At 45.2% G+C, this 23,088-nt stretch overlaps 2 protein-coding genes across 2 annotated transcripts in view; one reads left to right on the forward strand and one right to left on the reverse strand.

Annotated features, from left to right (window-relative positions):
* Positions 1 to 462: 462 nt before the first annotated feature.
* On the reverse strand, positions 463 to 9,111 carry gtse1 (G-2 and S-phase expressed 1; the record flags this gene model as incomplete). Its single annotated transcript, XM_080737161.1, has 11 exons — positions 463 to 558; positions 998 to 1,138; positions 2,723 to 2,866; positions 3,748 to 3,889; positions 4,324 to 4,503; positions 5,199 to 5,268; positions 5,505 to 5,927; positions 6,140 to 6,290; positions 6,898 to 7,462; positions 8,553 to 8,610; positions 9,096 to 9,111. 11 exons carry the CDS (start codon positions 9,109 to 9,111, stop codon positions 463 to 465), a joined length of 1,986 nt encoding a protein of 661 aa, XP_080593287.1.
* Positions 9,112 to 12,189: 3,078 nt separating this feature from the next.
* nup160 (nucleoporin 160) overlaps positions 12,190 to 23,088 on the forward strand; it is a gene marked incomplete at its 5' end in the record, with an annotated part of 29,188 nt that continues 18,289 nt past the window's right edge. Inside the window, 5 exons of the mRNA XM_080736485.1 lie at positions 12,190 to 12,280; positions 14,169 to 14,277; positions 14,695 to 14,905; positions 15,799 to 16,021; positions 16,570 to 16,769. Of these exons, the coding sequence (XP_080592611.1) occupies positions 12,190 to 12,280; positions 14,169 to 14,277; positions 14,695 to 14,905; positions 15,799 to 16,021; positions 16,570 to 16,769 (834 nt within the window). The remainder of the gene's footprint in view (positions 12,281 to 14,168; positions 14,278 to 14,694; positions 14,906 to 15,798; positions 16,022 to 16,569; positions 16,770 to 23,088) is intronic.

The raw sequence follows: 23,088 nt of genomic DNA on the forward strand, positions 1-23,088 counted from the left end.
CTCACAACGCTTCGCAGCGCGAGGCGTTGTGCTTGTAGATCTGCTATTTTTGGATATACCTGTAGTTCTCAAAATATGGACACTAGGGTTCAAGTTGTTAATATAAAAAGGATTGGGAGATTTGGAGGAAGTAACTCTGAGGACCCCTTATATCATCTAATGTATATCTGTCTGCATTTATCCAAACAAAATGGCACCGTCATACATCTAATATTCAGGAGGAAAAAAATACTTTATTTCCTTGATTTTCTTTTAGATCATGCATTAACTCAAAATATTTACATTAGATTTTATGAAATCAAAACACAAAAGCAGCAAAAGTGATTTAAATTATTCCAGAAAAACAAAATAGACAATTGCAGTAACTTAAAACGGTTTCTTCACTAGAAGTACAGTTGTACCAACTTGTACACAGGATGACTCGACTGTTGTAGTAGTAGGCTACTGATGGACCGGGTTTGATCAAAAAGAAAGGTTTATAAGTGGAGCTTCTTTCACAGCATTTTCCTTCTGGTCTTCTGGACTCCACTTGATCAGGGGGGAGCTCAGATCAATTAACTGTACAGAGAAGTAAAACAAACAGTCACATCAATGTGAAACACATGACACCATCATATGCTTTTCCAGTTAAAATCTCATGCCAAGCCAATCAAACAAAGCTATAGGAAAATGAACCAGAACAGGAAATGTGTACTGTGTGTATAACATCTTCTGGAAAACCGGGACTAGTTATACACAGAGATTATTTGCTGTGCAATGTCTTGCTCCACAGATAATTTCTACTCACGCTTTAAAATGTAACTCTAGAGAGCCAAAATGTCAACTTGCACACATAATCTAAAAAACAAATGGTGCAACCTTATGCGAAAGTTTTCAATTGCTGAAAAGATATAACAAAATGTAAACAGGAACCAGGTAGGATGTGTAAATGATGTCAAACTTCGTTACTCTATGTTAACAAGTGACAGTTCTCTTCAGGCTCGTCCATTTTTCTCACCTCTTTCTCACCAACAAGTTTGAGTGGGACCGGCCGCAGTGGCCGGATCAGGTCTGGGGTATTGAACAAGTCAATGAGGGTTTTATCCTCCTCAGGTTTAGAACCCTCAGGTTTAGAAGCCGGGAGATCCACCAGCAACATCTGCAAGACATGGATATATTAGGAATACAATGCGTTTCTTAAAGCAGCACTAATGTATAATTTTAAATGTGTCCAATCTGTATGGGTAAGGAGTATGGTTATACAATATAACTTGGCGGTGGTTGTATTTTGTCTCCTTGCTCTTTTATTGAGATATTTACCAGTAGATTGTGTCAAATCTAGAGATATGCCGATTGATTGAGTGATCGCGATCGGCCGATAATGCCTCTATCTGCTTTGATCGGTATCTACTTTGCCTCTATCGGCTTTGCCAATCTACAGCTATTTTCACAATATTTATCTGTGGGACTGCATGTAACCTCAGGTTTAACTCCAACAAGTTGAAGTGGTACTAAAGGACCTCAGCCTGCAATCTCCTAATATTTATACTTAATATACAATGTCAATGTTTTGCAAGAACAGGAAAGCGGATTAAAATCCAGGGTAGAAGAGGAAAGTTACATAGTACAGCTTTAACTTAGCATGCATGTCATGAGAATCTCTCTTAGAACCCATAGTGGCTGAGTAAAGGGTCATTCCCACGGGGAAATCTTGCTCTTTCGAACGACCATCATTTCGACAACGGAGCGTCGGGAGGGTTAGCGACTCACCCCACGGAGGTTAGGTTTAGGGTAAGGGTTAGGTTTGGGTGTCGAAAAGATGACATAGAAACAGCGAAACGCTCCCCATTCCCACAGGGCAAGATAAAGATAAAAAATATCTTTCTCAATTGGAGCGCATGGTAGCATCCAGTGTGGACACTACCATCACTTCAATTGAGAATTATATATTTTTTTATCTTATCTTGCCCGGTGGGAATGACCCTTAACAGCAGTTCCATGTCTCACTGTTATTGGCAGACAGCTTTAATATGTGATGCTAAAACATGTCAAAAATGCACCACACAAATATTACGGCTTCTCTACATTGCTATGCTGAAAGTCTCCATGTATACAGTATATTATGTCATTGTTATTTATGTACTTTTCCCCAGTTCATGATGCCTTGAATAGCCTGGTTTTCTATCAGAACTGTATATTAATACAATTTGGTACCATATTATTAGGGCTGTCACGATTATGACATTTTACATGACGATTAATTGTCAATCAAATAATTAAGGTTAACGATTTAATTGTGTTTTTGTCATTGACAATTACATTTCTGTTTGGCTTTTAGGCTTTGAAGTTGCACATGGTAGATATGACACATAACCTAAATATACAAAGAAATTACTGATTATATTTGACAACTTTACACTAAAAAAGAACATTGATAGTGGAAATAGACGATCTACAAGCTCACGACACGTCTCGATGCGATGCGTTGTGAGCTTGTAGATCTGCTGACGATTATGCAAAATAATTGCGATTACCTAAAATAATTGCGATTAGACGATTATGTAATAATTGGGACAGCCCTACATATTATGGATGAACTAGTGTCCTTTAATTTTTTTGTTATACTTGTTTGTTTACAATACCGTATGTAGTCTAGTAAAACATGCATTTAAATTGGAATTCTGAGCGAGATGCCAACATTCTACAACATGACTCAAACATGATGGAATGAGGTTTCAGATACCTCAACGCTCTCCTGTGCTTTGGCTCGATGGTCTTCAGAGATCACTTCCTCAGTGGAGTGAAGTTTCATCAGGTTTCCATTTGCCTCAGGCTCCTGGTGCTCATCAGGGTGCTCTACAACCTTCTGCTCAAAAACCTCTGGGCCCTGCTGACAGGATTTGTACCAGTTTTCAATGGTCAACCTGAAGCACTTTCATGTTTCATGTCAGCTTTTCCAGCAGTGAAATATCTTTAGATTTAAAAGCTAAATTTGAAGATTTAACCAGGAAAATGAAATATGATCATATCACACCAACACTCATAGCACTTCACCGGCTACCAATACAGGCCAGAATCGACTTCAAGGTCCTGCTCCTGACCTTCAAAGCCCTAAACGGACTCTCCCCATCCTATATGTCGGACCTAATACAACCATACATCCCAGGAAGACCACTGCGGTCCCAGGGTGCCGGTCAGCTCAGTCACAACACCCAATAAAGTAACCGTCGGGGGCAGAGCCTTTACCCACCGTGCCCCCCATCTCTGGAATGCTCTCCCTCAAGCTGTCAGGGATGCCGACTCTGGAGTTGCCATAGTCCATGAACATTGTCATGACCAAATCCTACTGCCCCATGGTCTCTAACATTGGATTTTAACATTTAACATTGTGTTGCTTTATTTATATATGATCTTTTTGTCTTGTTTTTTCTTTTTGTTGTTTTTCACATTTCACTGTTTATTTTCTTTGAAATTGTGTTTGTGTTGTGAAGTGCACAGAGACCCCTCTGGGTGATTTTGTACTATAAATAAAAATAAACTGAAAACTGACTGAAACTCAAAAAATTACCGAGCTACAAATAATAAAGCTATGTTTTGTTTTCTGAGGACATGTCACAATAAATACATCCATCTAACCTGGCCTGATTATATGGGTAATAATAAAATGATCCTGTATGTGTTGTTAAAAAAGAAAAAAAAAGAAAAGAATAATACAGTTTACAGTATGTGAGCACATTCCGAGATTTTCAGAACCCTGCCTTGACTTACCTGTACAGTCACACAAGTCGGTGCTTCATTTTGTGTTTCCAGCTGGAGACCTGGTGGATCAGCATCTTCCAGACAGAATGGTGGGATCTTTGTTGAGATGACCAGCTCCACCTCCGACACTGTAGACTCAACCTGAGTAGGGCTGCAGAGAGGGAGAAATCATGCAAGAGGTTCAAGAACCATGGAAACAATGTGATCCAAATCCAAAAGTTGTCATCATTTTAATGAATTTATTTTCTACTTTAAAACAATTTGTAACTGTTAGAAAACTGCTCTAGAAATAAAGTATAAAAGTGAAGAAGACCATTTCAGGTCATCACAGTTATGAATACATTATTCTGCATCATGGCTATGAGTGTGCAACCTTTTCTTCACTTTTAGACTTCTGCACCCAGGTCAGCAGCGCCTCAGCAATGGTGTGCAACATTCTCCTGTTAGTTCTACAAATAAAGTATACCACTAATAATTATTCATAATTCTTAACTCAGTGAAATCCACTGGTGGTCAGGTATTTTATTCTGGCAAGTTTGCATGCAAAACTGACACCCATGCATGAGACCCAGGTTATCATCTCACCTCCGGTTACTGGTCCTCCTAGCTGAGATGCACATACTGGGGGATGGCCTGCAAAACCCAGCTAAACTCTTAGGGGTCATAGTTGGGATACCAGAGATTCTCCGATTGACAGGAGTCGGTAAGGCCGATGGACGCCTTATTTTAGACATGGAGGGCGTGTTGAACAACTCCGGAGTTGGACTTTAGGAAGAAATTAAGTCAGTGGAGAGGATCATTTCAATGGTACTTACTGTAAACATGGTACTTAAACATCTAGACGAGATATAAAGGGGTTAAAATATATATATATATATATATATATATATATATATATATATATATATATATATATATATAAAAATACATACAATTCAGCAAACACAAAGTGGTGGCAATTCTCAAACAGAATGTTTAGCTCCATTCTCTCACAACACCTCTCACAAACATAGCCACCACGTCAAACAAGCGTGAACATTTTGCACTGTCCACATTTTAAACATGCCACTCTTTGAACCGCATTTATTTCAATTTAACAAAGTTTCGCCTTTCGCCTCACGCAGAGCAGCCAGTCCTGACAGTGCTCATAAACTGGTCACCAGAGTATCAAGTTACAGAGGAGGGGGGAGGGGAGCTGAGCAGAGGAGAGAGAGAGAGAGAGAGAGAGAGAGAGAGAGAGAGAGAGAGAAAAAAAGACGGGGAAGGGCCCGGGGAGCTGAGCGTCCGTATACACCACGTCATCGCATCACCAATACCTTTCACAAAACCTTTAAAAAAAAAATGTTTTTTCAAAAAACTTTTTTTTTCCATTTTTTTTTTTTTTTCAAAAAACTTTTTTTTTTCAAAAACTGAACTCTAGACTTTTGCGGCAAACTTCTAGTATATATATAAACACATACCTGTCCATGCTGCCAGAACTCATCAGTCTCTTTGGTTTCATGATCTTCACTGAGTCTGGGGATTGAACCACTACAATGAAGAAAATGCTCAATTGAATCCATCACAAGGACAAGTTCAGATAAGTAAGGGTAAATTAATTCCATCAAAATATTATCAAATATCTATTTCTATGTGCTGGGTGAAACAAACAAAATTGAATCCATCACAAGGACAAGTTCAGATAAGTGCGGGTAAATTAATTCCATAAAAATATTATCAAATATCTGTTTCTATAGGGTGTGCTGGGTGAAACAAACAAAACTCACCATCAGATCGCTTGGGTCCTTTCAGCCGACTAGTGGGAGTAGGGGCGATGAGGGCCACGGGTTTGGCCCTCGGGCCAAATTGTGGCAAGGAGGAAACACTAGTAGACACCAAGGCTCGTTTGGCTGGGCTCTGTTGGAATGGGGTGGGGGTACTTGGTACAGCTCTCTTCACAGGTGTGGACCTGGCAAGTTTGGTCGGGTCAGTCTCAGACGTCTTCCGGGACTGGACTGAGATGGACCGCCGTGCACCTTTGACAGTGGTGGCTGTAGCAGAGGGTTTAGACTCCGCAGTTCTGCTAGTGAGGGTGGAACGGCGAGTTTGGCCAGTTTTGGCAGCACTCGTGTTGGCCAGTCTGCTCATGTTAGTTGGTGCACGGCTGCTGGAACCATTTTTGCTTCTGTTCAGAGAAGTGTTGAGATTTCCTGTAATGAGAGATGTTCAAAGCCAAGTTATGTATATTGTGATGCTGAACAGCAGATGGCACCAAAGATAATGTGATTTACATACATTCACTTACAACACCACCACCCTATAACCAAAATTAAAATTTCAGCTGATAAATGGACATTGGGATAAAGCTAGTACTTGAGATTCTTTCAATCATATAGGCCTATGTACCATGGAGAGACCTTACCGTTCCCAGTGGGAGAAACAGACATACTGCAGTTGAAGCTAGACACAGAGGAGTTGAGGCTAGACACGGAGGAAGAAGAAGAGGAGGTATTTCTTCTCCCGTCTACCACTCCCCTTGTCTGAAGATGTGGTGCTTTGGACCTCAAACCAGCCTATAAAACAACATGATGTGGGGTATTACAAATGTGAATTCAGGAAAGCCTTGACCAAGTCTCCTACAATTAATTAAGCAAGGGAGGGGTGGGGTTGAGTCCTCCACCTGCCCCTGTAGTGATTCTTGCATCCACTGTTTTCAAACCATGAAACAACTGTCTGCTGTTTGAAATCCAATGCATACATTTTCATTTAATTGCAGTAATTATGTCATTTAATTTTAAAATAAAAGTCAACGCAGGAAATTTCCTTTGGAACTGCTGATCCAGAATCATTCCTTGAAAACAGGTGAAATGACAAAAAACATCATTGTACAAATCTAAGGGTAATTAATTATTGTTTTACCCCTCTTTACCAAGCGAGGTGGCATTTGAGCACATGATAGGGGGAAAAAAAGATGAGAGTAAGATCAAGAATAAGATGAGAAAACAACATACTCCTTTACTCGTTGGTAGCAAGAAAGTCAGACATCACATGTAGCCTTACTTTGCTTGGTGGAGCCATCCTGGAAGGTTTTTCTGCAGGCACTGCAACAGTATTTGCAGTCTTCAGTGAAGTGGCAGAGGTTGTGGCTGGAACTACAAGCTTGCTGGGGAGAATCCCAACGGTGCCCATGCCTGCCTTGCTTCGCAGTGCCATCTTGGGCTGTGTCTTAGTATTTGCCCCCGAAGCAGGACTGGAGGTGCTAAGACGTGCCCGAGTGGAGTTGACACCGACCCCTGAGCCAATGCCGCTACTGCGGCCTTTCAGCAAGCGTTTCTGAATAGCGGGTGGAAGCTGTTTCACGGGACTGTCCTGTACACAGAATGTCTCTCTTTTAATGGGGCTGAGAACCCGGTTAAATGGCTTGCTGAACATATCCAGTTTAGACCCAGTGTCCTGCACAAAGACGTCTGTCAGATTGCCTTGCCTCTCAGCAGGCACAGTACTGTCTTTCTGTCCAGTGTGTGGCTGGTCATCCTTTAACTGAGTGGCTAGTTGCAGGGCTTCACTGCACATTCTGTCAAAGTTATCTCCGGTGAGAGGACTCCACGTCTGCTCCTCACCCACAGAAGGCCCACTGCTGACACTGTCCTTGGCCAGATATTCCACCGCAGTGCAAATACCCTTCTCCTTGTCTGTGACTGGACCCACAAATACATCATCCTCACCTTCTTCATCTCCCCTGGAACTGTAAACAGGGGATATATATATTGTTACAACAGTTATTTAGTATACCTGGGTGATTGGCAGGGAACCGGCATGCACTGTCATGTGATAAAATAACTAAAGACAAGGGGGCTGCCTACCACTCATTTAGCCCTGGTCCATAGAAGGAACACTATGGACCAGAGTAGCCGCAAATTGCAACACTAGATTTTTTTTATAATCGGATGAATCTAGGGTTGCAATACCTCCCATAGGCAGCCAATGCATCAAAACATTGTTTTGCTATCTGATTGTATTAAACGACCTCAAACTCACCAATATTGCGGCTCTATGGAAAGCTTGGAATTTACTCTTGCTATCTGCAAAGTGTTTGTTTCTGAAAAATCCACCGTATAATTGTTATGATTTATTTTCTGTCAAGAAATCCGAGCAGACATGGTTTATTTTCTAAGTGTTGAACTTTGGAAGCGCTTGTCTTCCATAACGCCATGTCCCGCTGCCTCCTGCATAATGTGACATTTAGAACCAGGTGGTCACAGGACCGTTGAGGGATTTTCCACGAGCGCTTCAAAACTCCAGGACTTAGAAAAAAATATCACCCGAACCAAATTACTTGGATAGAAAGTAACTCAACATGTCTACTGTGGATTCTTCTGAAACAAACACTTTGCAGATAGCAAGAGTAAATTCCAAGCTTTCCGTAGAGCCGCAATATTGGTGAGTTTGAAGTCGTTTAATACAATCAGATAGCAAAAAACTGTTTTGATGCATTGGATCCCTATGGGAGGTATTGCAACCCTAGATTCATCCGATTATAAAAAAATCTAGTGTTGCAATTTGCGGCTAGGACCAGAGTTAGCACCCATTGTAAATGGGTCCAAAGTTTAGTTCCTGTTGCGGTCGTATTATGGGAATAAAAGCTCAAAAATAAATATACTTGACTCGACTGATATAGTATGTAGCCTATTGAAACACATTGTAGGATGAGGTTGTGTCATCGTTTGCTTATATGATAAGATATTTTCACATAAACACATTTAATGTTTACATAAAAGACTCAGAGACTAAAATGCAGTAGGTCTACTATATGTGAAAGGTTCAATGACACCAACCTCGCAGGTGACAGTGAAACATCAAAATCAAACTTCTCCTCTGCCAATGGGTAGAAATCTAAAAAGAAAAATAAATATCAAGTTATTAGACTGGTAAAGAAATTAGTTGTCGATTCTACAATTTCACACAATCAGATTGGAACATACCGGCGTTAGAAAAGGGATCCATCCTCGGCTAGCGCAATTTAAAGTTCTGATTCAGAAGAAAAAGAAAATACAAGTATTTATGTCCACACAAACCACAAGTGTTAACATGGCTAACCGTAGACGCAGCCCACCTCTGTTTACTCTGTTTTAACGATAGCAGCTGGGCTAATGCTATGCTAAAGACGCTAAAGAATATTGACACACAAACACACACTAATCGAATCTAAATCAACCAAGACACGTTATTCTAACCCGAGGACAAATCTAATCAACTCGCGCTTGTTTCTTAATCTTAATGCAGCCTACCGTAATTGAATGAAAAATACTGTAACTTCCCAAAACAGCGAACACCCGAACTGAAACGGTTCAAATTTTGTGCATTCAGGTAAACTCTACCATTGGCTGGAATCATCTTAGCGGAAGTCTCTGTAGATTTATGGGGAATGTAGTTCTTTAACTGAAAGGTTAAACCCGGTCAAGCCAGCAGCTGATACAAGAAGAGTGGGCAGTAGTGGGCAGTGGGCACCTCGATGTAAAATTTAATAATTTGTCCAAAATGTTACAAAAAGAAGGTCTAAAAGTAATGTAAAGTATACATGTTATTGTGAACATGCACAGTATCATTATCAGACTTAAATACCCTTCAACTTCTTGTTTATGCCCAAAATGATTGGATATAGGCCTACAGGTTGTGTAGCAATTTGGAGCAATTGTAGAAATATTAGGCCTTAATTTTCAAATGTTCAATCATGTTCTAATCGTGTATACTTTACAATGATAATAGAGGTTGCAAGGGTGTTGCTATGGTAAAACAGGCTAGAGTAGGCCTACAGACATGATATCCAAAGAAAGTGCTCCTATCCAAAGTGCTCCTCCTCTCATGAAAACGCTATGGACATGGCCACAAGTAGCCTACTATGCAGAAGATATCATCAGAAAAACAACCGTGAGCTCAATGCAAACATACAATGGTATTTACAATAGAAAGGTCAGGGGGAGGTATAAGGATAGATAATACATATATACTGTATGTATTTGGCAACAGACCCCATCTGAAAATATTTTTGCCATGTGTTGTTAAAATGATTAACGATTACAACTATTAAAAAATAGCTGATGTAGGCCTACATTCTCCCAACACTTCACATCATGAAGTGTTGTGAGCTTGTAGATCTGCTATTTTCAAATAGCCATGGGGGTCATCAAATTATGTCCGTACACTGACACATGTGTCTGTGGCAAGACTTGTCCTTGTCTGTGCAAATGTTTTATTTCCTTTTTACATAGTCTAATGTAGGCCTATTTGATCATAAGACCCAATTACTGAATGTCAGTCCCCAGGTTTATGACACTGATTTACCTGACACAATGTATGGCACATTAGAAGTCCGTACAGTGGTTCTCAAACTTTTTATTTTCAAGGACCCCCATTAACTCTTGAGTATGTACAAATGGAACCAAATGGACCCTTAGGGTCTGTAACTCTAATGGTCCATTTGGACCACCTTCAAACAACCCTGAAGGTCCCTCAAGGCCTCATCCTTCTTTTGAGGACTATAAGGTCACCGATACCCATGCGCCTGAAATGAGTTTTCTCAGAAGGGTGGCTGTTATCTCGAGAGTAAGAAGTTCAGTCACCCGAGAGACTTGGAGTAGAATCGCTGCTCCTACATTTGGAAAGGAGTCAGCTTAGGTGGTTCAGGTATCTAGTACGGATGCCTCCCGACTTGTCCCGACTCCCGAGCGCCGAAGGTCCTCGATGCACATCCCACTGGGAGGAGACCCCGTGGCAGACCAAAAGACTGGATGGAAGGATTACATCTCCACACTGGCCTGGGAACGCCTCGGTATACTCCCGGAGCGGAGGGAGTGGAGGAAGTTGCTCAGGATAGGGAACTCTGGGATTCTCAGTTGGAACTGTTACCCCCGCGACCGATTCCGGATAAGCGGTTGTCGGTTGAAGATGGATGGATGGAAGTAAACTAGTAGTATATATGTTACAGGGTAAATGGGTAACTCAGGGAGACCTCGGTAAGAGCGCTCGTTTTGTAGTTCACCACACACTAATCACCACCAGATGGCGACGTCAGCCACTGGATAAGAGAGTTACGTCACGCTTTGAACTCGCCGCAGACCGGAAGTGTTTACTCTTTATTTACTAGCCTAGCCTAGCCTAGCCTAGCCTAGCCTAGCCTAGCCATTAGCTCCATTGTAGTCACTTGGACAGGGCGTTTAACGTGGGCTTGCCCAGGCCTTACGGCCTGGGCATAAATATAACGATTGCATTCACCACGGCTTCGTAACTCGCGCGGCGCTCCGCCGGCCGCGCGGCCCTGGCCCGCGGCCCTGGCCCAAGGTCCGCTGGCCTTCGCGCCGCTTGGGGCTTCGTGGACCCAGGGGGGCCTCGTAACTCGTTTGGGCTTCGTGGATACAGGGGGGCTTCGGTAGCCGCTCGCAGTGTCGTGGACAATAGAGCGGCGCACCGCCTGGAGTACGTTGTATTGGCGACCGCTTGCTCCGCCCCGTGCCGCACCACGAGTGCTCCGCGTCTCGAATGCCCTGGTTCTCTTTAAAACCGTGACATATACATTTATAGTCCAGTCATTATATGAAAAAACCTAAAACAAATTGCAATAGTAGCAAACTCAACTGATTCTGTATCCTCATTATGTCCTTATAGGGAAAAAAAGTCCCAAGGAATCCCACCGGAGCAAAGTTTTGCAAACGACCAACCTACCTTCACTTACTATACACACTGTAACGGAAAAATGACTCCCAAAAAAATCTGCTTTAAGTGGGATGTGAGGGGTCAAACTAGGGGTTTTTAATGAAAAACATTCCTTGGGCTAAAAACGGACCTCAAAAGACTGTGAAAATTGATGATTCATCACTAAACCATCATTTTGAGAGGCCATTTCTTGCCCAAGGAATGTTTTTCATGCAAAACAAATGCTTGCAATGGATTCAGAATAAGTAAAAACCCCTAGTTTGACCCCTCACATCCCACTTAAAGCAGTGAAGGTAGGTAGGTCGTTTTCAAAACTTTGCCGCGGTGGGATTCCTTGGGACTTTTTTTCCCTCACTAAGGACATAATGATCGAGGATACAGAATCAGTTGAGTTTGCTACTATTGCAATTTGTTTTAGGTTTAGCCTAATTTTGGCCTAAAATTACTGGACTATTAGGCCTAGGCTCAGACAGCTCTGTTCTTGGTAACATGTCCATGACAAGAATATGCCTAGAATTTTGACAAAAATGCAAGTCCATCACAATCCTGCATAGCAAAGAACCCTGCAAATAGCCAATAAGCAATAAGGTGGTTATTAAAGAAAAGTGGTTAAACTGATTTTGTATTTTGATTTACAAACAGTTAGAAAAGCACTGAGGAGAGAGAGTGGGGAAAGCGTCCTGCCTCTTTAAGTGTTTGAAAGGCCCACGCGCGGCTGCTCTCTCCTCACTCATGTCAATCCCGAAAGTCAATGCGGCAAAGATGGCGGCGGCGTTGGAGCGGAGCTTCATAGAAATATGTGGATTTGAGAGGGAAACTCCGCACAGGTTCCGAGAAATAACAGTAAACCTAGGTAAAGTATTTCTGAATGTTACCTGGACCGGCCTTGTCTCCGTGATCGGCTTTGCGGAGTTTTGTGGTGGTCGAGGCGGGCGGGGGGATGCAGTGAGGTCGTGACACATGCGAGCTGAATGGGGCTAACATGCTAGCGCAGAGCAGATACGGCGCCTTCCTAATATCCCTGTCAGGCTGTCAGGTGTCCCACATCTTAGTTACTGGGACATTTGTTAGCTGGCGACTGGCGTTATGTTGTGTGTTATTTATTATTATTGGTGTGTATCTGATTCTAGCAACGGGGTTGCGTTTCAGATAGAAGGCAGCCGGGCATGATGCCCAGCTAGGTGGCAGACTGGCAGTGATTGTTGTGTCTGAATACTTTTTAGTTTTTACTAGCTCTGGTCCATAGCGTTAGTGGAGTTAACGCTATGGACCAGAGCTAAGTTTTTACCTGCTTGTCACTCAGCGACAGAATCAAAGGGGAGATCAGAGAAGGAGAAAAAAAAAAAAAATTGAGAAGATGCTACATCAATAGGCATGTTCTACTTACATTCAATAACTACTATTATAATTACTAGTTTAGGAAGTTAACAACTGATTGCCTTATTTATCCTTATGAGTAATTATTTGTTTCATCACCAGAAGTATTCACTAATTATACTAAATAGTAATTATAACTGTCATTTTGACTATGCATGCACCTCATGGTACTTGAGCACCTCAAAGGCACTAAAGACTAAAATCAAAATGATAAACCTCTCAAAACAAACTAATCCGACTACTACTAGACCTCACTCACCTAACCCCTGCTCATTATACTAGTGTGGGATGGCTCAGGGTAGAGGACAGAGTCCAGCAACTTACAATGGGCCTGGTTTTCAAGATACTCAAGGGACTAGTGCCCATGTACCTGTCAAACTACTTTTAAAAAGTGAAAAACAGGCACAACACAGGGAGCTCCATTGATCTCATCCCCCCCCCCACAATAGAAACGCGAATGTGGGTCGCGAAGCTTTGCCTACAACTTTGCACAAAGCACACAAAGTTTGTTCTACGGCCAGGGTCAAATTGGCCAGCTTCGCGGGACGCTAAATGAACTAAATTAAATCAATCGTGCTCATAATATGCCTGACCCAAATGATATGATGCTATATTTTAGACAAAGCTGGTGCAATTTACTCAAACTTAGATACAATGTATCAATGAAGGAGTACATGTTATGAACAAAAAGATAAATATATACAAAATGTTAAAACCTTTAGTCATGAAAAAAGTTTACAGATGAAGTACAAAACAACAAAATAATCAGCATGACATGATTAGGTGTTAGGCCTAATGATAGGGATTTAAGGTGAGTGTCCCTGGTCAGATTTGAACCGGGGACCTTCTGCACAGGGGGAAACGGTAGGCTGATCTCTAGACCACTAACTGACTTTTGAGAATCAGCCTAGAAGTACCAATGAGGGAATAAGGGGAAATTACAAATATAAACTAGAGGAAAGGCTTAACATCAAATTCCTCATTTAAACCTTTTGGAGACATTTTATTGAGGAAACGAATCCAATATGTCTCACCTCACGTTGCAATTTAGTTTACTATCATTATTTTCCTAGTAATGGATGTGTACAGGGTATTTGATCAAGTACCTCACACTAGGGTATTGTTAATGGATACTGGTAATGGTTAACAATGTATATTGTTGTTATGGTCACAAGTCACGGGTGTAATTTGCTAAAAACAATGTTACACTCCCTATCGTAACCTGGATTCACCTTGTGCAATGTTTGTATCTTGCATTTATCCTTGCTGTGTCTAACACACAATTTGCACCCATTGAACAATAACTGTTTTTGCTTTGTTATGCACTTGTTTTGACTTTTATGTTATTTTTTTATTTTCCATAGGTCTCGATGCACTTCCCGGAGGGGTCAAGTTCCCAGACAGTGCTGGTGGTTTTCACTATGAAGAGAGTGGTAAACTGCTGTCCATCACCAGCAACAGATTCGTACATTGGTGAGTTTTCATTATGGCTGTCGATAGCTCCAGTACTGTTTCTGTGCAGGGTATCCAGACTAACGTTTCCACTGGTAACACTGGTGCTACCAGCCCTATAATGCCTGATATGTCATGTTGTGGAGAACTTAATTCTTGGATGGCAATTTATGGCGCTCTCTGTGTCACCCAATAATGAATTGCTGTGACTTGGGATCAGTCACCTTTCCATGAGATTTACGCAGGCAACAATCACTGTATGTACAGTATGTGAAAGGACGGCATTCACAGCAGCATTAAGCAATGCAAATGTCCTTCAATGAGCTCATATGTAATGCACCTGTCAATAATTACTATGTCCGCTGTCTAACATATGCACATACACAAACAAGCAGCGAGTGAAGCAGTTTGATCCTGGTTCTGTGCTATCCACATCAGGTCCACATCAGGAGACACGGTGTGGCTGGTGGAGCAGTCTCTGGATACAAACCTGCTGAATAATGCTGTGAAGGTCAAGTTCAGCCAGTGCACCGTGCTGCCCGGTGGTGTGTCCATCCAGGAGACCGCCAACAATGTCATCATCTTCATCACCACCAACCAGACTGTCCACCGTCTGGTGCTGCCTCATCCCACACGCATGTATCGTAACGTGAGTCCCTCTCTGATTAGAATTTGTTAGGTGGTTTTCAAACCTTTTCATATCATATCCCATTATTTAATCCGTATTTGAGCCACGGACCACCATTTGATGAGATTTAGCCTCTCGGTCCCTAAACGTAGAATATTTTGTTATCGTTGGATTAGGATAAGATTTTGTCCACACTTCTATGCTGTGTTGATGTGGTGCCATAGGAGAGATGACTGGCAAACGTTGACCAAAATAAATGTGTGTAAACTTCCTGTAAACTAAGTAATGCAGATGTTTAACAATAATTTAACTCTTGAGAGCGTAAAAAGAAACCAAATGGACCGACCTGTACAAGTCCATTTGGTTTCATGTTATGCTCTCAAGAGATAATATCTATAAGGATCCATTTGGTTACCAACTCCATCATTTAGCTGGGGACCACCTGGAACCCCCTCAAGGAACACTGGTGGTCCCCAGACCACTGGTTGAAAACCACTGATTTAGATAACAGGGTGTAGAGAGATCCCAAGATGAGGGAATACTGGCCAAAAACATCCTAAAATCCTAAAATAAAGTGTCTAATAATGGTGTGGCATAGCTGTGCAGTGACGACAGCAAGTTGATAACTAGAATCCTAGACCATATCTAGTCTCGTATCACAATATAATAATTGTACTTATTTTAATTGGGGAGTCCTCTCCTGGTCAGGGTGGAATCGTGTTTTTCAGGAGAGACAGAAAATGTCTTCTAATAACACGTTTTAATCAAACCTTTGTAGTTTTGTGAGCAATAGTTGTGGCACTGGGGCCTGCCTTTGTCTGCGGCCGCCACCACCACAGCCTGCCTACCATCCTGTGGGGAACTCTGGAAGGCTAACATTCAAACCTCTTCTCTCCTCCACCATATCCCTCCAGGAGCTGGTGACGGAGAGCCACATGCAGTCCATCTTCACAGACGTGGGCAAGCTGAGCCTGCAGGACCCAGCACACAGTTTTGTCATCCCCACCCAGGCCGGCCAGACGGGGAGTCCCAGCGCCTCCACGGCTTGGCTCAGTCACCAGGGAGAGGCCCAGTACGCTCTCGCCTCACCAGCTGGGGGCATCCTGGTCATCACCCTGCCGCCCCACGACTTGCAGGGTAAGATTGTACCCCCGGTGTTCAGGAACTCACAGTGGCAGCTGAAGCTAGGCTGTGACATGTATTGAGTGTCATGCACGTGTTTCCTTTTGGTTTAAAGCACGTGGTTCTCAACCTGTGGGTCGGGACCCCAGATGATTAACTTAATGTGCAACTTTGTTTTCTCACTTAAAAACAAACCAGCATAAAGTTGAAGTGTACACTCACGTCACTATACTATAGAGGGTATCTGCACATTTCTAAAGTGACAATTTGAGGACTTTTTAATACCTCTAAAATGACAAATTAAATATTGGTCAAATTGTCAAATATTAGAGGCAGAAATTGTGAAAATAGCTGATCTGCATGTAGATCTGCTATTTTCACAATTGAGCAGTGTTCAACACAAAATGTAATCCTCAACTCTTAGTGCATGTCAGGGTGGGGGGGTCCCCAGTTAAAATATTTTGGGGGTCGCGGCCTGAGGTTGAGAACCACTGGTTTGAAGCAAGTGCCTGTGGTTACACTGTGACAATATTATGTGTACAATGGTGTTTGTTGTATTGCAGGGAGCAGCGTGTCAGTAGTGGAGCTGAAGAGGAGCACAGTGATGCAGAGGATTGCTGGCTGGATGCCCACAGCCATGCGTGGCGAGCAGAGCCCTGGGGACCTGGCACTCAGCCTGGCCGCCCGCGAGCTGAAGGACATAGACGACACCTTCATCTTCGCCCTCTGCCAGGATCACAAACTACGCATGTGGTCCTACAAGGTATAGTCGATGCACACCAATAGAGTAACCAAGTCATGACGTGACTCGCTCATCCCCCGGTTCCACAGAAGTAATTTCTCTATGGAGAATAACATTGGGTCATCTTAAAATCGTCTCATATAAGCATTGTGGTCCAAAAAATAAACAAACGGTCTCCGCGATATTGTCGAGGAGGTGGCTCTATGTGGTTTATGATAGTCAGTCACTCATATTTGACACGGTCTGTTTCTAGCGAAAATGTAACTAATTCGACGACAGTAACAGCGTAGCGTTTTCTCACCATCAGTTGATTCTTCATATCTATATGAGTCAAACCGCTGAAATCATTTGTTTGAAATCACATTGCTTGGCAAAAGTATGCCAGAGTAAGTGGGACAGCAAAGTGTGACAGGACCTGCACGTTGAGGGAGCGGGGCTTCAACAATTACAGTTCGTCCCTATTGGCCAGAAAAGCCCAAGTCGTGTGAGCGTTGTAAAGTTGAAATCACGTTGCTAGGCAAGTGGGACAGTCTAAGTGGGACACACTGACCAAGGAGTCTTAACGTGTGTGCGAGTCAGAGGGTACTCAGAAACCCTGTGGTGCAATGTAATGAAAGTTGAAGGGCGGCGCCCGCCGCCTCAGGTGGGGCCCCGGCGTCGGGCGTACTACCGGCCAGCCTGTCCCGCAGCTTCAGGGAGGTGGAGCGGACAGCAAAATGTGACAGGACCCGCACGTTGTTTATAGTTACTGCTCTGTGACGGTCGCGTTTACTTGTGTTTATTAACCCATTTAGGCCTGAACACATTATGACACAATATTTTATGATTTAAATATAAAAAAATAGCAGATATACAAGCTCATATACAAGCTGCGAGCTTGTAGATCTGCTATTTTTAAAAAATCGTGAAAATTAGAATTTTTACCCAATTGAATAAGTGTCTTTTGAATCCTTCTAAGATTTTTGGAAAAAACGGTAGGTTCCGTACGGAACCATTGTTTACTTAGATATGGAAGGATGACCTCCCACTTGGGTAATGACGCCCCCTGGCGATCATTCAGAGAAACTACTTCAGCTCCCGTACTAACGTAGGTAGGAAGGGCCTGTCACTCAAACCGGAGTGACCCGCCTCCAGGCTATATAAGCCCCCGGAGGCGGAAGTAACATCCTCTTAATACCACTCTCTGCCACATTCAGTGAAACAGAGGGGCATTACGTGGGAGGTCATCCTTCCATATCTAAGTAAACAATGGTTCCGTACGGAACCTACCGTTTACTGTCAATATTCCAGGATGACCTCCCACTTGGGATTCTTAAACTCCCCTCTAAGCCACAACCTACTCTCATACCCCCACACACCCCTCATACGGGTGAGCACAGCCCAAACGGGCGTGACCCATCACCCAGAAGGTCCCAGGCCCACCGGACCTGGGTGTGAAGGCATGAGAAAATAAGGAGAGACCCTGACAGACCGAAGTCCGCCTCATTCAACTAAATGAAAAGGACAAGTCCGCCTTATAAGTAAGACACACCATATAAGGAAAACACAGGGTCCCCCCCAAAATACCCCAGGTGGCTACATGCCCACCTGTGGGAGGGGAAGATCCGACTCCTCTATGACGTAGAGGAGGCAACTGCACCCAGAACCGAATGCGCTAGCGAAGAGGATTCGATATCCAGGTGATAGTAGGCTGCAAAGGTAGAAGGCGAAGACCAATTCGCCGAAACACAAATCTCCTGAACGGAGACTCCCTTTGCCAGTGCCCACGAAGTAGCCACACCTCTAGTGCTATGGGCTTTAAGTGCCGCCGGCACTTCCACACCCGCACTAGAGTAAGCCAGCCTAATAGCATCCACAATCCACCTCGAAAGAGTGGGTCTAGACACCGGCTTTCTGACAAGAACATTGCCCATTTCCACGAAGAGCTGAGAAGAAGCTCTAGAACCAGCAGTCCTGTCACAGTAGGCCTTCAATGCCCTGACAGGACAAAGGCAATTCAGCCGTTCATCCTCCACCGAGACAAACGGAGGAGGATGAAAAGCCAGAAGAACAACAGGCTCCTTAGGAACCACCATGTTCTTAGGAACAAACTTAAGATGAGGCTTGAGCAACACCTTGAGATCATTGTTCATAAACTGCATGCACTCCGCAGACACCGAGAGAGCTTGCAGGTCACCAACTCTTTTAGCCGTGGCCAAAGCCAGCAAAAGAGCCGTCTTGAAACTCAAAAGTTTCAAAGGCATCCCTACAAGCGGCTCAAAGGGAGCCCGACAAAGGCCCCCTAGAACCACCTGCAGATCCCAAACTGGGAACAAAGACCTAGTCACCGGCCTCAAACGTTCAACTCCTTGCATGAACTTGATGACCTCCGGGACTTTAGAAGGTGCCTTGCCCGCCACCCCCAGGTGACAGGCATTAATAGCCGCCAAATACCCCCTAAGGGTAGAAAATGCAAGACCACTTCTCAAGCGGTCCTGCATAAATTCCAGAATTTCCTGGGCTGACGCCACATGGGCCACCACCGGTGGAACACGCGACTCACACCAGTCCTCAAAGGCATTCCACCTTCCATCATAAGACGCCCTCGTAGAAGGCGCCTTAGCACTCTGAATGGTAGCAACCACTTCAGAAGAAAAACCAGCCGCCAGCAGGTTTAACCTTTCACGTGCCAAACCCATAGGTCTAGGACCTGCAGGTCTTGGTGGAAGATCTCCCCCCTGGCCTGACTCAACAGATCCCTGCACTGAGGCAGCTGCCAACCCGGTTCGCAAAGGAGAGGGGCGATCGCCGACCTCCACGAGCCCTTGTAGGGAGCCACCAGGAGCATCTCCAGACCGAACCTCCTGACTCTCTCCAGAGTGGGTCGGATTAAGTCGAAGGGGGGAAACGCGTACAGTAGACCTCTCGGCCACGTGTGCGCTAAGGCGTCCAACCCCAAGGGAGGACTGCCCTTCACCGCGAAGAACAACGGACACTTCGTATTCTCCGCTGACGCAAACAGGTCCGCCACTGGCTGACCGAACTTGCGAAAAATCTGGCTCGCCACCCTGGGGTGGAGAGACCAATCCTCGTAGCGAGAACCTCCCCTGGACAGGAGATCTGCTCCGCTGTTGAGGAGACCTGGGACGTGTAAGGCCCTGATCGACTTGAGGCGCGACAAGCACCAAACCGTCAATTCTCGAGCCAGACGGTCCAGTGGCAACGACGACAGGCCCCCCTGTTTGTTGACATAAAACATGGCCGTCGTATTGTCTGTCCTGACCAGGACGTGACAATGCAAAATCCAAGGCTCGAAATGCTTGAGCGCCAGGAGTATAGCCATCAACTCCAAATAGTTGATGTGACGACCCCTCATCTCCAGAGGCCAAAGCCCCTGCGCTGTGCGCCCCTCGAAAGTGGCTCCCCATCCACTGAGACTGGCGTCTGTCGTGATCGACTTGCGGGAAACCACCTCGCCAATCGAGACTCCGCTGGTGAGGAACCCCTCCACCAGCCACGGAGACAGGGCGATCGCGCAGGAAGGGGAAACCGTAACCTTCTTGTACTTCAAGGAGGGCGGGATCCCGAGGGATAACATCCATCTTTGAAAAGGTCTCATATGAAACCTGCCCAAACGCAACAGATGTACTGCGGAAGCCATCATTCCCGTCAGTACCATGCAACTCCTGTAAGTGACCTCCTGGCCCACTTGAAAGGAGTCGAGACATTCCCGAAACCTGTCCACCCTCTCCTCTGAGAGACGGGCCGACATGTCGGATGAGTCCAGAAGGACCCCAATGAATGTAAGACGACTTGCTGGAGTCAGCATGCTCTTGCCGTGGTTGACTATGAAACCTAAGGCCTTCAGGTGAGCCAAAACCACTTGTGTGTGACACGCCACTTCGTGGGCGGAGCTCGCTGAAATCATCCAATCGTCGATGTACGTCGCCAACCTGACGCCCTGCTGTCTCAGCGGGGCGATGGCTGCTTCGGTCACTTTCACGAAAACCCTCGGGCTCAGTGACAGACCGAAAGGGAGTACTGTATACTCGTACAGGCGACCCTCGAAGGCGAACCGTAGGAATTTCCTGTGTGGGGGATAAATCTGGACGTGCTGATAAGCATCCTTCAGATCCACTGAACAGTGGAAATCCCCTTGCCTGACCGACCGTAACATGGTGGGTACAGTTAGCATCCTGAAAACGTATTTCTTCAGGTACACGTTTAGTGCCTTTAGGTCCAGGATGGGACGTAGCCCCCCCCCCTTTTTGGGCACCAGGAAATAACGGCTCCAAAATCCCATGCGGGATTGGGTCCTGTCCAGCTCCACTATAGCACCCTTGCTTAGCAAGGAGCTGATCTCTTCTCTCAAAAGATTTGCTTTTAAACCACGCGCCCTGGTATGAATAACCCTGCTCGAAAGCGGGGGTATGTCTGCGAACTGTAACCTGTAACCCCTGGTTATCGTTCGAAATACCCAATGGCTCGGGTTGCATAACTTCCACTGGCGCGCGCAGCGTGCTAGCGTGTTTTGAGCGAGAGAAACCCCACCACTGTGCTTCCGTGACGGCGGAGCTTTTTGGCGGCCGGACCGGAAGTGGGGAACCTGCGTATCCGTATCCGGAACACCCGGATGCGGAGCGCAGGGGTTCAATAGGCCGCAAGGCGGGAACACCTTCTGATTGTACCGCTTGACTAGCGGAGCTTTTTTGCGGCCGGACCGGAAGCTGGGAGCTAGCGAATCCGTATCCGGTGAAACCGGAAGCGTTCGGTTTTCGCTCGATAGAGCAACAGGAAGAGCAAAGCGATTCGACTGATAAACAGACTCGCCCACAACTAAAGCATTCTCCCCTGACAGGAGAGGAACTTTTACGTTTAATACCTGCTCTAAGGCCTTTATGCTTGTCCCTTGACCCGGGCTCATAGTAGGCCGACAGAATTTCTGACTCAAGGTTAAATTCATAGCATCGCTCACGCGAGGGAAAATCCACTCGCGCGCATGAGGAACCACATAATTGTTTGACGTTAACATTACTGGTTGCTGATAAAACCTGTGACTGATTAAAGAGTCCTGACGGGACTTCATCATTCTTACAGGAGGCATGCATAAAGGAGTCATATTGTCGACGCGAGGGATATCCCACTCGCGCGCTTGAGGAACCACATAATTGTTTGACAATAACATTACTGGTTGCTGATAAAACCTGTGATTGATTATCGAGTCCTGACAGGACTTCATCATTACTACAGGAGGCATGCACGATGGGGTCGTCTGTGCTAGTGCGAGAGAGTTGGACAGAGACAGACTTTGCTCTTTCAACATATTTATTGCCGACACAGGAGGCATCAAATTCAACATTTTCATTTCCCCGACACGGGGTACAGAAAAACGCCCTCGTTTGGGGGGAGGGGGACCGAGAGACACCTCGGACCCCCGCCCCAGCACAATCCCCCTCTTCCGAGTGTCATTTGCGCTGTCCCCTACCGCGGCCACCGCGGTAGGAAGACTGCTGCCTGCCATCCTTGGACGGGCGGCGCGGCTGAGCGCGCTCGGGAACCACAACCTTGCTGCGGGGCCTGTCAGGCGCCCTGGCTGCAGAGGCTCCCCTGGAGGAAGACGAGTGCTTCTTAAAAGAAGCAGAGCGGCCCCTTTCCTTGACGCGGGAGGAGCGGGACGCCCTCCTAGCTTGCTGCGGTTCTTCCTGTGGCACTGTGGTGGACTCGACAATGTCCTTAGCAGCCTTAAAGAACGTGACTCTGCCCTGCAGCAGCTCCAAACCGCCGCCCATGAGGGTGGTGGGACTGTTCTCCATGTTGATGAGGGATTTATACATCTCCCCGCGAGGACCCAGAGGCTTCTCGCCCACGTCCCTCTTAGGCTCGAGGTCGACATAGTCGAGCCAGCGGGCTCTCTCAGCTTGGAGGTTATAATCCATGGACCTGCCCATCCACTTGACCGCATGCCAATTGACCTTCAGCATGATGTCGAATAGGGTGTTTAGCTCCGCAGTGTGCTCCCCCGTGGGCAGACCTTTGACCAGGTCTTTGGTGGAAGCTAGCAAGAGCTGGATAAGATTAAGGTCCTTAGCAGCCAGAGCAGCGGACCGGTAGGCGTTACGAGCCCTGTCCGACTGCAGCTTGTCCTCCAGGACAGTGAACCCCGGCGGGTTGGTGCCGACGGGGCCGACAAACGGCCCGTTTTTAGCCGTGCCCACATCCTTGTACTGGGGTCTGACGGAACCCAGAAAGGATTGTGCCAACAGGTGGTCCAGGTTAGGGCAGGTGGACATGCCTGCCTCCGCACCGCCAACCAAATCCAACACAGAAAAAGGCAGCTTCCTGGGGTCTTTGTGTGTCTTCC

This window comes from Nannobrachium achirus (assembly GCF_963921795.1).
Source record: "Nannobrachium achirus genome assembly, chromosome: 11".
NCBI lineage: Eukaryota > Metazoa > Chordata > Actinopteri > Myctophiformes > Myctophidae > Nannobrachium > Nannobrachium achirus.